General features: G+C 46.4%; 1 protein-coding gene across 6 annotated transcripts in view; it reads right to left on the reverse strand.

Moving 5' to 3' along the window:
* The window catches only part of Pde8b (phosphodiesterase 8B), a 232,254-nt gene that overhangs the window by 43,652 nt on the left and 174,416 nt on the right, over positions 1-14,186 (reverse strand). For 5 of the 6 annotated variants that reach the window (XM_021208709.1, XM_029543891.1, XM_021208706.2 and 2 more), the window contains one exon: positions 13,047-13,107. The exons of the other annotated variant lie outside the window; for it this stretch is intronic. In XM_021208709.1, the coding sequence (XP_021064368.1) occupies positions 13,047-13,107 (61 nt within the window). The remainder of the gene's footprint in view (positions 1-13,046; positions 13,108-14,186) is intronic. 6 annotated transcript variants of the gene reach the window in all.

Here is a 14,186-nt window from a genome sequence, read left to right on the forward strand (position 1 = left end):
TCACTTTGATCTAATTGAGACGATAAAATATTCTACATAACAAAAGAACATAGCCTTTTCAAATGAGTCTTTTCAAAATAATGACTAGAACAGACCTTTATTTGGCCCAAAGTAAAAAGATTCCAAATACATTTTAAGTGGATTAAAACAATACAAAGCATGTTCTCTGACAATAAATGGAAATAAATTAGAAATTGTCGAGAAAATAATATCTAGAAAACATTTCAAACCCCAATCAAAACTTCTAAAGAGCTCATGGGCCAAAGGAGATACTAAAAGGAAATTATAAAATATTTTGAACTGAAAGAGAACAAGAAATTGAGACCCTTCATGACGCTGAATACTTGTTTCTTTCCAATGTCGGAGAAGAGAGGAATGAGGGTGGGGTGGCCAGATTCCTCCTAACTTCACCTGTGCTACCGTTCCCTTCCCAACCTACTCACTGTAGTAAAACAGTACCACTGCGGTGGATTCTGATTCTTTCAAATGGACCGTAAAACAAATGGGTAGCCTTGGAGGCTCACGGAAAACATAGCTACATTTCTGGGATGCACACAAAGCAGTCATTTTAGAGAGAAGGCAAAACTAAAAAGAAATGGAGACCTATGACCCAGCTCATAGACTGGAAGACTCAATACTGCTTAATATTGTGTTTTTTCTAACTGTTCTACAGCTTCAGTGCATACTTGGGGGTGGGGGTAAGGTAAATATTATTAATATAATTCTAAAATTTATATAGAAATACAAAGAACACTGGAAACCAAGCCAGTGGAAGAACTTATATTAGCTGACTTTGAGTCTTGTGGTAAAGTATGCAATTGGTGCATGGATTCACAAATTGAGCAATACAGTGGAAGAGTCTAGAGGCAGAATGCATTATGCAATTATTTGCTAAAGATGTCGAAGTAACTCAGTGAGGAAAATACTTCCAATAAATGCTTGAGCTTCAATAATCAGATATCTTTATAGGCAGATATTAAGCTTATCTCATGTGACACCATGAAAGTAATTATAGATGCAATGTATAATTAAACGTCGGTGTAAACCTCAGAAAGTGGTACTTGTCAAAAATTGACATAATAAAGTTAAAAACTGTTTACTGGGCTGGAGAGATGGCTCAGTAGTTAAAAGCACTGGTTGCCCTTCCAGAGGTCCTGAATTCAATTCCCAGAAACCACATGGTGGCTCACAACCATCTGTAATGTGATCTGATGCCCTCTTCTGGCATGTAGGTGCATGTGCAGATAGAACACTCATACATTCAATACATCTTTAGAAAACTGTTCAGCAAAAGATGGTTAAATGAATTAAAGAAAGAATAGAGGAAAACATAAACATATCTGGCAGTAGATTGATGTATAATGTAGTTCAACTCAATAATAAAGACAACCCAATAGAAATGCCACTTCACAACACATGGAACACTTTATAACACTTTCCAACACATGGAAAACTTCTCAGCCATTAGTAATCAATGTGTGCACATTATCAGGGACTCTACAGAGAGAGGCTTACATACTAAAACCTACACAGCTCCTGAATGGCTTAAATCCCTTGCAGCCACACTGACCCTTGACAAGAGTGTGCATGTCTTCTCCTGCTCACTGTTTTGTGGATTGTCAAATGATAGAACTTCCTAGGGGAAAGAATTGGCAGTTGTTCACGAAGCAGACATACACCTCATCTGTGACTCAGTGAGTCTCCTACTGTTCCTAAAGGAAATGAAATTATTTACAGCAGAGTGTGTAGAAGAATGCCCATAGCAAGTTTATTCATAATAGCCCAAGAACAAATATAGTTCAGGTGCCCACCAATAAGACAACAGATAAACAAACTACCATGTATTCACCCAAAAGAATACTATGCAGTGACTAAAAACTATGGAACCCATACACCAAAAAACATAGGTCTTAAAAACAAACCAAAAATGCTTTACATAATAGCATATATTACATGGCTCTGTTAAGATGAAATTCTTTCTTTTTAAGATTTATTTATTTCATGTATATGAGTACACTGTAGCTGTCTTCAGACACACCAGAAGAGGGTGTTCATTAAAGATGGGTATGAGCCACCATGTGGTTGCTGGGAATCGAACTCAGAACCTCTGAAAGAGCAGTCAGCGCTCTTAACCGCTGAGCCATCTCTCCAGCCCAAGATGAAATTCTTAACAAAACTAATTTATGCTAGGGTGGACAGATGAGGGGCAGAGATCAATGGAGGCATTTTAGCCTGCTTTGTCTTGTGAGAGGTTGGGTCACTCAGGTGTACACATTGACGGGGGCTACGCAGAAGCACACTTACAATGTGGTGATTCCCTTATATGTTTGTGGCCCCCAAAGGACAAGCATTCACATGATATTTCACATGGGAAACTAAGTCATTCTCTCCAGTCATGTTCTAGTACCGGAACTGCATGAAACCCAAGACCCGGGCATGGAAGTAAGTGTTCCTCCCATCTCATTTTGAATACATATAGGGGAATCTGGGCCTGAGACTAACATGGACCAACCAACCTGCTGGAGTGGAGGCTCTGGAGAGAGGGAGTAGGAAGCCATGTCACAAGAGGGCCAAGGAGCCATATGCTGGGCTCAAGATACCTGGACAGACCTCAGAGGCACAGGGGCCATCTTAACCTTTAAAGAAAAAAGTAAATGGTCTAAGTGTCAAGTTAAAGAGGCGACACTGAATGGGAGTGGGGTACACCAGGGGAGAGGTGAACCTTCATTTTAGTTCAGTGATTCTCAATATGTGGGCCAAGACCCCCTTTGATGCCACTTATCAAAATATCTTGCGTATTAGATATTTATATTATGATTCATAACAGTAGTGAAATTATAGTAATGAAATTGTTTTATGGTTGGGGGGTCACCACAACATGGGGAACTTTATTCAAGGGTCGAGCATTAGGAAGTCTGAGAACCACTGCTCCAGCTCAAGAGTTGTGGAGGAAACAGGGATTCTTTTGGCAGAGACATGTAGGTGCCAGAGTCCAAACAGGGAGCCACACTTCTGTCTGAAAATGCTACTGAAGGCAGTGTTAAAAGTCAAATTACCCAGGAACTGAAGTGACTTCCATACCTGAAGTCCTGTCAGAAGCCATTTAGGAAAGCAACTGGGTTTTTCTGGAGCTGGCCCACCATCTTGCATGGCCTGTGACAGGTGAGCTTTGAGGCAAGGCCCCAAGAGACTTCATCCCAGGCTTGCTTCTTGTTCCTGCTATGCCTTTCCTGTCACTGTTGCATAGTCTAGTGATTCCTGGGCACTAGCCCACCATAGTGGGCAGATTTTCTGCACATCGACAAAGATGTACTCTTTTATAGCACTGCTATGTAGACAAAGGGATGATTTCATAATTCCTAATGAAATTTGATAGAATTCCTAAATCTATACTAGTAATTTTGAGCCCTCTAAAGTACAAAAGCTGCAATTAGAGCATTGTTAATCTTCATGTGTTACAGGCTAACTGCACTAGGATAGAAAGCAGGCTTGGAACAAATTTATCAGGAAAAACATTCCTTCCAGGTTAGCTGTGAGACCACTATCTAGTAACTAAAGGTCATAAACTGGGAATAGATAATTTATTGTACGTGCAAGGACAAAAAAATAAAATATTGACTAGTTCATCTGTATAAAACTTCAACAGTGATGAGGCACAAGGCAGATGGTTCGACTTTAGACAAAATGCTGCTGTCTTGTGTAACAAAAATTATTGCTTTAAACTTATAATGAACTTATGGGTCTAGAAGATAGATAATGTTTAACCAGGCACTAGTCTTAACGGAAGCACATGTACACATCTCTGCTGAAACTCCTATTTAATTTATGACTTGAATTAAACCTGCTATGAACTTATGGAATGTAAAGATGCTTGGAAAACCATGTGATCAAGGATCCCGAGAAAGCCTAAGAAGGACCATGGTAAAGAGCCCTTTTTTCTCTCTTTCAGGAATAATGTTTTGAGCCTCTTTTTTTCATCCAGAGTGAGTGTTTTTTTTTTTTTTTTTTTTTTAATGCCAGCATAACTTTCTTTTCCTGGCTCAGAAGGGGTTAATGAACTTTGGGCCTCTTGCCAGATCAGCCTGGGGCCTGAGAGAAAAGAACAAAGGCAGAGCAATTAACTTCTTTACTTAATCCCTGCTGCTAAACAGCAGGTAAACACTACAGAAAATAAGCAATAAGTTTTGCCTCACAAAACTAAGTTTTACCCCTGAAAACTTCCTACACTACCCACTGCTGCCTCTCCAGTTAGAACCAGATGGTGCTGGGCTGGTTCCCAGCAAAGTTCCTTATAAAGTCTACCCTAGTCTCACTGGTCCCAGCTGGTACACTGGAGCCAACAATCATGGTAGCCAGTTCAGCAACAAGAATGATGGGTTGGCCATTATGGCCGTGCAAAGCTGTCCACTCCCATGCCTCATCCAAACTCTGCTACTCAGGGCCCTTAGGAGCCCCAGGAAAACGGAAAGCAGCTCTCCAGGCTGCTGAATGACTTTCCAGAGTCATAGCCAGAAAGTGTGCCATGGGCTTGAGCTCCCGAGTTCACAAGGCAGGATTTACAGGCTGCAGCTGTGTGCCTCTGCTCTCCAGTCACCAGAACACTGGCTTGGGTCGGCACCTGCAGCTCAGGCCTGCCCACAGTGCTATTCCTGCCGGTCACACCATCCCTACACAGCAAAGTGTTGGGACATTTCGGGGTACAACCCCTCAACTGCAATGGCATTTTGTCAGTGTTGGACCATTTATACACAGCCGTGATCCCAAAGACTGTATCACCTGGTGACATCTGTGACCCTCTCAGTTTATACATGTACACTCTGTGGCACTTGCACAACGACAAAATCAGCCGGCAGTGTAGCTCTCAGATGGGTCATTTCATTAAGTGCCACATGACTATGTACACAGAATTCTGTGCTTCTGCAGACAATAGGGCAGACAGTTTGTCACCTAGAGCCCAGCAGGGACAGGCAGAGAAATAAGATTTGGAGTTTCGGTTCTGTAGCCCCACTAACAAATGATTTATTAAAGATAATATGAGAAAAACCAATAGTTTTAATGTCCTAAAGGGTGATGGGTGAATTTGTCAAATTTAAATTAAACAGCAAACTAAATAAACCCCACTCTTGCTGTTTCCTCCCCTGCAATCTATCACAACTATGAAATATTAACGGTGAAAAGAAATGAAAAACCCAAACACCTGTCGGCTGAAGCAGGCTGGGAGGGAGATGAGGGATGGCTTGGTTTTGCATCTGTGCTGTCAGGTCAGGCATGGGAGAAAGACGTTTTAGGGTCTGGACCTAGGGAAGAGCTGCGTTCCAAGTGCAAGCAGTTCCTTTTCTTCACAGGGGCCAGAGGTACTCCTGAGATACCAGGTAGTGTCCCCCATGCTGGCTTGCTGTAAGGATAAATGACCAGAAACTCAGGGTGGCTTCCTCTCATAGACTTGAGGGATGACACATGGCTCCTGTCTCCCAGGAACTAACTGCTCTTAGGAACCTTGCAACATTGTTTTTCCCTGGATGCAACATTTACCCCAGGGTTATTTTTCATGCCAAGGTCTAGGAGAGAGAGATACAAATGGTGACACCACGGCCCCAGTCCTCAGTGCCTACTCCCCATTGTGAGAAGAAACTAGCCGTCTTTCAGTTAGGTTGCATTACTATGACTTGTCCTTCAAATTACATCCACCTTCCCCTTCCCCTCCTGCAGGAAATGCTCCTGGACTCACATAACCTGGTCACACCTGATCACATCCTGCCAAGGTTCCTCTTAGCCTGGGGGTCTCACCCAGGGGGTACAATGGAATCCTGTGGAGAAATCTCAGGGACTGTCTTGCTTAGACTGCTCCAAGACACCAGAGCCCCTGGGACACAGGCATCACTCCCTTGTTCTTGTTCTCAATTCTCTAGGTAATTGCAAAATGCAGGTAAGGCCAAGAGTCACATTAGGGACATGCTGACCACACACTGCTGCCTTTGTCTGCTCTGGCACCTCCCTGGGCCAATGCTCTACAAATGAGCCCCTAAAGCCCTCTCAATGGTCCTCATGGCCCCCTGCATCTGTTAGAAGCTGGAATCTTGGTTCCACCATGGTTGCTTTTCCCAGTGCCTTAGGTCTGGTCCATGCAAGGAACGGTACTTCAGGGCCTGACCTTACTTCTGCTCTCCTTCCCTCAAGCTCCCATGCCATGCCTCAGCGGCCATAGGCAGCTGTTGTGGATGAACAAATAATAAGGAAAAGCACCACAGAGCCCACTCCTTCCGTGGTGTTTCTGGGTTTAGGGACAAGCTGATCACAGTGAAGGAAGGTGCAGTTTCCTTCTCTGTCCTTTGTGCTGCCTTGCCCCAAGTCCCAGCTCCCCTAATTAGCCTTAGGCAGCCAGAATGTGAGGTTGGCATGAGATTTCCCCAGTGCAGCCGAGGAAATCAAAGGAACAGCACTCCAAATTCACTTTCCTGTGACTGACACCAGGAGAGAGCATGCTTTGTGGAAGTTTGCTTTTAGACATTCCATCGAAATGAGTCGCATGTAGGGAAGGGTCAGAAGCCTGTGTATAACCCTCGGTATTGAATGTGCCCTTACTATGTTTGGGGCAAAAGTCAATTTATGCAAAAGAGCAGGCAGCACCTTGGTGGGGCTTTGGGTGTGCGCTGGCTACACATTGCTGAAATATGATGGGAACGTGCCGTGATTTGAAGGTTAACTGTCTCCCACAGCCTCATGTGTGTAAACTCTTGGTCCTCAACTGATGACAGAGTTTTGGAGGACTGAGGAACCTTGTGGGGTGGGGAGCCTCCCCCTCCCCGGAGGAAGTGAACCATTGGAGGTGGGCAGGGCACGGAGACAGCCAGCATACTTGTCTCTTCTCCTGTGCTGCCACAGTGTAAGATTCCTGGCTCACCCTCCTGCCTTTCCTTCCATGGGGACTGTAGCTCTTCAAACTGTGAGCCAAAATAGCCCGTTCCTCCATTGCTTCTTGTTAGATATCCATCTGGTCACAGCAACAAAAAAGTAACTCTACAGAATGAATCCTGAAATGCTACAGTCAGCAATGACAGTGTTCAACATAGGGTGCCTGAGTATACCTGGAGTGAGCTTGCTCCAAGCCCCTAGTTTTCCCTTAGAGCAGTGGTTCTCAACCTTCCTAATGCTGCAAGTCTTTAATACAGTTCCTCACATTGTGGTGACTCCAACCACAAAATTATTTTTGTTGCTACTTCATAATTATAACTCTGCTCCTGCTATGAATCATAATTAAATATATTTGGAGGCAGGTTTTTCCCAAAGGGGTGGTGACCCACAGGCTGAGATCCACTGCCTTAGAGAGCCCTCTGGGGAAAATTCATTCAGTAACTTCCTCCCTTGGGCTTCCACATCTCCACACTGCTCAGCAGCAACCTTCTCTTATGCACAGCACAGAGCTAGGGCCCTGTCTACACAGTGATATACTTCAGTTCCAGCATCCAGAGATGATGGTCATGACTGTGAAGACCCTCGAGCAGGGCATGGAGAAGCAGGCAAAGGCAATGGGTGGCTTGACTGAGCCCCCAAGGACACTCACAATACTTACTTCCCTACTCTCAGTCAGCAAGAGATCTAGCCATGCCTGGCCGTGCTTTCTTCTCTTGAAGACGTTACTTTGTGGTATCTGCAGGGGACATCCCTCTCCACAAAGGCACATTTCAACCACACTTTAAAGCTGCCCCTCAGTCAACACCTCTTCATGATGCCATCCCCTGCTTCCCAGCAAGGGTAACCAGGGAAAGCCTCAGCCAGGCACGTGTAGTTCTTTACAGCCATGCTTCTGACCACTGTGGTACTGAATCCTGACTTTGTCACTGATACCCTACATGACGCCTGGATGTGTTTCTTGCTGCTCCAAACCTCAGTTTCCTTGTCTGTCAGAAATGATAACAACATCCTTACAGGGCTATGATGAAGATGACAGGAAGATGACAGCCAAGCACTGGCAGGGTACAGGGTGCAAGGGTCGGGGTAGCTAGGCACAAGCTTCCCCAAATGCCTAGTTAATGGACTCAGTGAGTCTAGTCACAGAAGAGATGGGGACACAGGGACCTGTCACCTGTGGGGAATTGCAGGCTGGTCTCCAGTTGAGCTGAGGTCTGAACCCCGAAGGGTGATAGTTCACCTTCATGACATGGTATGCATTCCCTCATGCTCCTGGAACTCTGGCTCCTGTCTAAGTTACCATCCCCCCCCCACAGCCCCCACAAGAGAAGCATGGTCAGTAGTCACATAGGCCCCCCCCATCACAACTGCTACCAGACTACACATGTTGCTCCTTAGAGTCAAGACCTTCCCGACACACAATCCTACCAGGAGTTACCACAATACCACCAGTGTTCCTTCTGTGTCCCCCTTCCCTCCCATACGTTCTGTGCCTTGTGTCCTCAGCACCCCTGGCTAGGAGGGACTCCATTCAGTGCCTAGGGGTTGCCTGTTCAAAATGTGGTTTTCCAAACTTAAAGGCCTTTCCTCAAATAGTTTCATATATAGATTATATGAAACTATATATGAATGAAAGCTAAATGAATAAAAAATGTGAATAGCTTTGTTGATTTAGTGGCTTTCCCAAGTGTATCAACAAATATTTCAGGACACCTGCTGTAAGACACATTTATCCTAACTGCCTTGTGGTAGCATGTCAGTGACAGAAAACACACTCTAAAAGGAGTGGTCACTCTCAGAGGCCACTGGGGTTGTAGTTTCGGTAGCCTCTCTCTTCAACTGTCAGGAGTCACACTTGGATGTGCACCTTGAAGAGTAGCTGATAGTGTTTGTCACACTATGTGAGGTATGACGCTTTTATGCCAAGCTCAACATGGAATCTCTTTGGCAGGACCAGTGATTGGTTAGCCATCAGCCAAGGCTAGTTGCTGCCCCCCTGAGTCTTAAAGCCACTGACCTAGGCCAGTAGCTTTCAGACAAGACAACGTACTGGGACCCACCCTGGGGGACATTCCACCTTCACAATTCTAACACCCTCCCCCCTCCCCTCAAAAAATAATCTGTACCTAAAGTAAGGTTTTACTGTGGCAGGCTGGGTCGCATTAGTTCTCACTTTTGTCCCTGCCGTTCTCAAGGAAGCTATGTCCTCAGTGTGTTGATACTGGGATGCCCAAGTGTCAGTGCCCAGGCTGGTGTCGGGCTGAAGTAGGCACAGTGAGGCTTTCCAGGTAACCTAGCTCATTGAGTCCAACAGCTGCTCTCCATTTAGAGGTCAGGTGAGTGGAAACATGAAGGGAGGTTGGGGGGGGGAGGTGCATCAAGAGGATTCTAGAAGTAGGGTCCCCACCTTCCAGCTCTGTGAGTCACTGTGTGACGTTGGGCCAGAGCATCTGCCTCTGCCCTCTAACAACGGCCACTTTAGATGGTTGATTAACCAGAATATTTTGTCTGAGCCTGGTTTCTCCATTCTCCTCACAAATACACACAGTGGAAAGGGGAGGCTCTCTCCAGAGAGCTATGTTCTCTGACTCTTTAAGAAAATCACTTCCTATGGAACAGGAGACATGTAGGGGGCTGCAACCCTGTAGGTGCAACAACAATATGAACTAACCAGTACCCCCTGAGCTCGAGTCTCTAGCTGCATATGTAGCAGAAGATGGCCTAATCGGCCATCATTGGGAAGAGAGGCCCCTTGGTCTTGTAAACTTTATATGACCCAGCACAGAGGAAGGTCAGGGCCAAGTAGTGGGAGTGGGTGGGTAGGGGATCAGGGGCGGGGGTGGGGTATAGGGAACTTTCGGGATAGCATTTGAAATGTAAATAAAGAAAATAATAATAATAATAATAATAATAATAATAATAATAATAAAGAAAATCACTTTCTATGGAACAGGAGACAGGGGTGCCTCCCCAGTGGTTTCTCCACAGCCCCATGTGCCACACCTCCACAAGAAGACTAGACAACTCGATGAACACTGCACTGTAGCACTGTCCTCCTGCGTGCTGACTCCAAATGTGCTCCCCCTACCCTTGGACTTAAAGCGCATTGGCTTTGGGAATTGCCATGTTCACCATATGAAATCAAGAAGAGGAATCGAACACTCAGACACGGAGGAATGGCAGGGAAGAGGCCCCTCTGCTTTCGACAGGCTCCTTGCCTTAAGGCCAGACTCCAGGCCATCTCAGAGGGAACCGGCATGGTGATGTTGTCTTCAGCACCCCTTTCTCTATTCAAGTCTGACTGACTGGACCAGGGCTGCACCATGCTGGATTCCTGCAGTTCTACATATGGTTTCTGATTTAGAGCCAGACCTTGTGAGAAGGCAAATGGATCAAGGGACCTGGGATTTTACACGCTCTATGTGGTAGGAGAACAATTCTGACAGGTTCTGAGACGGGACAGCGTGGCATGAAGATAAAGGATGTCCAGACTGGGGAAGTCTGGGAAACCTAGGCTATAGGTGGCCTAAGCAAGTGGGAAACGCAGGAAAGAAAATTATCTTCTACCACTGAGGTCGGCAAGTGTCTCCTGTAGAGAGCAAGACAGTAAATGATGGAGGCTTTGTAGAGCCAGAGGCCTCTGTGTAGTTGCCCTGTTCTGGTACATGTAAAGGCGTGGGAAGAGAGCATGGTCACGCCCTGACAGATGCCTTCCCCTGAGTCCTCAGACCCGGGGTTTGATGCCTGCCTGCACGGTTTCAGTTTTCTCTCCCTCTGGGTTCTACTTTGTTGAATCTGTTTACCTGTCTCCGCCCCATGGCTTCTGGGTGCCCATACTGAACTAGGTGGAGCTCTGGGGAGCAGGTGTGGGGAGCAGACACACTTTGGCATCACGCTCAGAGCTTATAGAAGAGAAAGAATCTACGCTGATGACAAACACGAGCAGACGCGAACTGTCTGGCACACAGCTCCATTCCCTGCTCAAATGCAAGCCCACGCACGGGTTGATTCTGACGTCAGAGCTGGACCCCAGGAGCAGAGGCTCAGAACTAATGCCTGCAGACAGGCTGCTCTGCTCCAAGAGCCCTCCCCAGCCCTGAGCAATCTCCATGTCTTCAGCCTTCTTTGGGGAGAAAGAAAAGGACTGTAGCTAGCCAGAGGGGCAAGATGCTTTATTATTGGAAAAAAAAAAATAATCTAAGAGTCTTTTAGGCCTGTGCAGCACCATTAGGTGACGTCAGTGGCTCAAGGGATCTAAGCTCTGTGCTTTCACTCTTCTCAGAACAGCAACTGATTCATGGTAGCAAAGGGGTTTCTATTTAGAGCTGCAGAGGAGAGGCGGCCTCCATGTCCTGGCATCCTACGCTAACGGCCTGCCCGCTCCCCGTGAACAGCAGGCAGAGTTCACAGGAGGCCAGGACCCAGACACTCTACTTCCCACAAGCTAACTAATAGCCTCAGACCTACTATATGCTGGCAGCTGGGCATACAGAGTTTGCGACACTGCTAGAGAGCAGAGGGCAGTTTAGCACACAGACAGCTATGGCAATGGGGAAGGGAATAAAGGGGCCTAGATTCTTGGGCTGAATCACGAAGCACCAGTAGGAGCTGGGGCTGTAGAGGTACAGGGGTTGATAATGGGGGCACTGGAAGTTGTTTCACTAAAGGAGAAAGACTGGAATGAGGGGGCATGAGGAGAAGAAAAGGAAACTGCCTAGCTTACAGCTCTATCCCTCACTAAAATGCAAAGCCATGAGCTGATCTGGGTGTTGCCTGGGGCCTGGCCAGGAGCCACCATCATTACTTCTGTAGAGGGACGCGCTGAATCTTAGACCAAAGACCTAAGTTGTCTCTGCTTAATTTCTGGCATGAGAATGGATGCAGCTAAGTCATCGTGTCCTCTCTTGTGGATCCACACCCTGAAAATGGTGGCCGGCACTACTTTATGTGTATACAGTAGTCATCTCCAGAGGGACACCAGGGTTCCATGCCCCTGTCCCACTACTTGTCCCACCTCATGCACGCCTCATCCTTCCTCCTGGCATGGATGTCTCAGTGAGACTGCTTGATGATATTTGGTCCCTATGACCTATTCTCCTTTCCAAGGTCTCCAAGGTCTCTCCTCCCAGCACGCGTGATTAATACATCCTTCCCTGACCCTAGATTAAGTTCTCAGTGGTGAAGGGCGCATTTTGGGTTGGACTCAATCTTATGAGCAAGGTATGGCCACAGATACTTTTGACACCGGGGGCTGCATGAAGCTCACCCCACCCAGGCCCCTCTTCCCCTCTGGAATTCTCTCTTGGAGGAGCCCTGGGGGCTTCCATCTTGCTGCTTGTTCAGCTCCTCACCTGGCCACACCTCATGCTTCCCCCCACCCCACATCTCCACTGTGTGAGAAAAGAATGGGATTTTGCCTTTGAAATTCCTAAAAGACGCTGTTTCTTCTCTGACAGCCACAGGTCATATTTAACACACTCAAAGTAGCTTGCTCATAGCCATATTTATTTCATAATTCATACTCCATGGATTGTAAGGTATGATATGGAAGCTTCAGGAGCAAATGGTAAAAATATAAATCACACAAAAATACCTGAAACACTACCGTTAACACTATAAAACTACCTCAAAACATTCTTACATCTACCAACTTGCTAAGCTCTGCTACTTCAGAAGACAGCATTCAAAAGAAAGCGTGCACTCCATGATGTGAGGGAGAAAAAAAAAATCACAGTGCTAATTTGGAATGGTTCTTATTTTGGCTGCGAGCTGGAGGCGTGACTGCTCACACGGGTATGTACTTTCCTTTTGTTTAAGAAATTAAGATGGGAAATGGGACTTTTCTCTTTTAGTTTTGAGGAAGCATCTTATGTGTCCTTAAAATATCTTAGCCTGGAGAGGGCCATGAGGCATATAGCATGAACCAGAGCACACATCCCTAACAAAGCAAGACAGGCTTGTGGAGAACCGAAAACCAAACCAAACCAAACCAAACTCCACACAGCTGCCAGAGGTTTCCCCACACACCTTCTTAGTCAGCAATTACAAGAAAATATGGAGAAAGACAAGCGGAGAACAGGGGTGAGAAGGACACATGGGCAAGCTGAAGGAGCGGCAGAGGACACTGAATACTGTACCTGCTTGTTACTGTCACTGGTACAGCACAGCTTCTTGAGGGAGACAAAGTGCCTAATTTTCCTAATAACATAAACAGTCAGTGATTAGTGAGCCAGGCGGGAGAAGAGGCAACAGGTCAGCACACGGACAAGACAAGTCTCCTCCACGCTGAGCTCCAGGGCCTTCCTCGCGAGCTCAAGCCCTGTATCCCTGTGGAAGCCTGGCTGCTGCGGACACACCACCCTCGTGGGCCTGCCATCTTCAGAGACTGACATGCCACCACAGGAAAGCCGGCTTTCACTCGGCTGACACAAACGTCATTGCTTACATGAAAGGCAGAAGCCTCATGCGGAAAGTGACGAGATTTCATTGCTCGCCGTTTTTCTTTTAAACAGCCTATGTTGAGCACTGTGGCTCATCATAAGGACGGCATTTGTTGTTTGTTTTCTGTGTCTTGTTTTCTTGGTTAGGGGGAAAAGTGCTCTGATTTAAAAGTCATGAATCCAGGAACTCAGCCTGTGGTCTTGCTCATCATCACAAGGAAAATGGGGGGGCGGGTGTGTGTGTGTGAAAGGCACACAGCCCTGTGTAAGTAAGCTCACGGTGGATCTTCTCCTGAGGGGTAGAGCTCTGACTTACACTATGGAAGCCTGGATACCCAGAAGCCTCTGGGGCACCACCCCCTTCTAATCTCTGTCTCTTGCTTCTTCTTCTTCCTGGTTCACTTTACCCTGGGGGATTCTCTGAAGAGAACATGGGAAAATACGATGGATCTTATAATATGAACATCACCCAAGCGGGAAAGAGTAAGATGTCCCTATTTTTAATCTGAATTGCCTCTGAGAGCTCGCTGCCTACCATTAGGGAAAAAAAAAATCACACAAAATCACGTCCGGATAAAAGGACTTCTTTCCCTCCTTTCATCTGTCAGATCAGGAAATTGTATTTTGATAGAAAGTGCCAGGCAGTCGCATGGCTCCTCCACATCAGCTGCCCACTGATTCTAGTCAAACCCTGAACAGGACTCAGCTCCCTTTCCGAAGAGTGACCATGAGGACACCGTGTCCGCCTTAGGCACCCACCGTCTTCCTGTGGCTCTCCAAAGGCCACTGTTGGGAATCTCTGAGCCTTGGGATCTCTGTGGGAAGGGCAGGCAGCTT

This window comes from Mus pahari, chromosome 11, assembly GCF_900095145.1.
Source record: "Mus pahari chromosome 11, PAHARI_EIJ_v1.1, whole genome shotgun sequence".
Classification (NCBI taxonomy): Eukaryota; Metazoa; Chordata; class Mammalia; order Rodentia; family Muridae; genus Mus; species Mus pahari.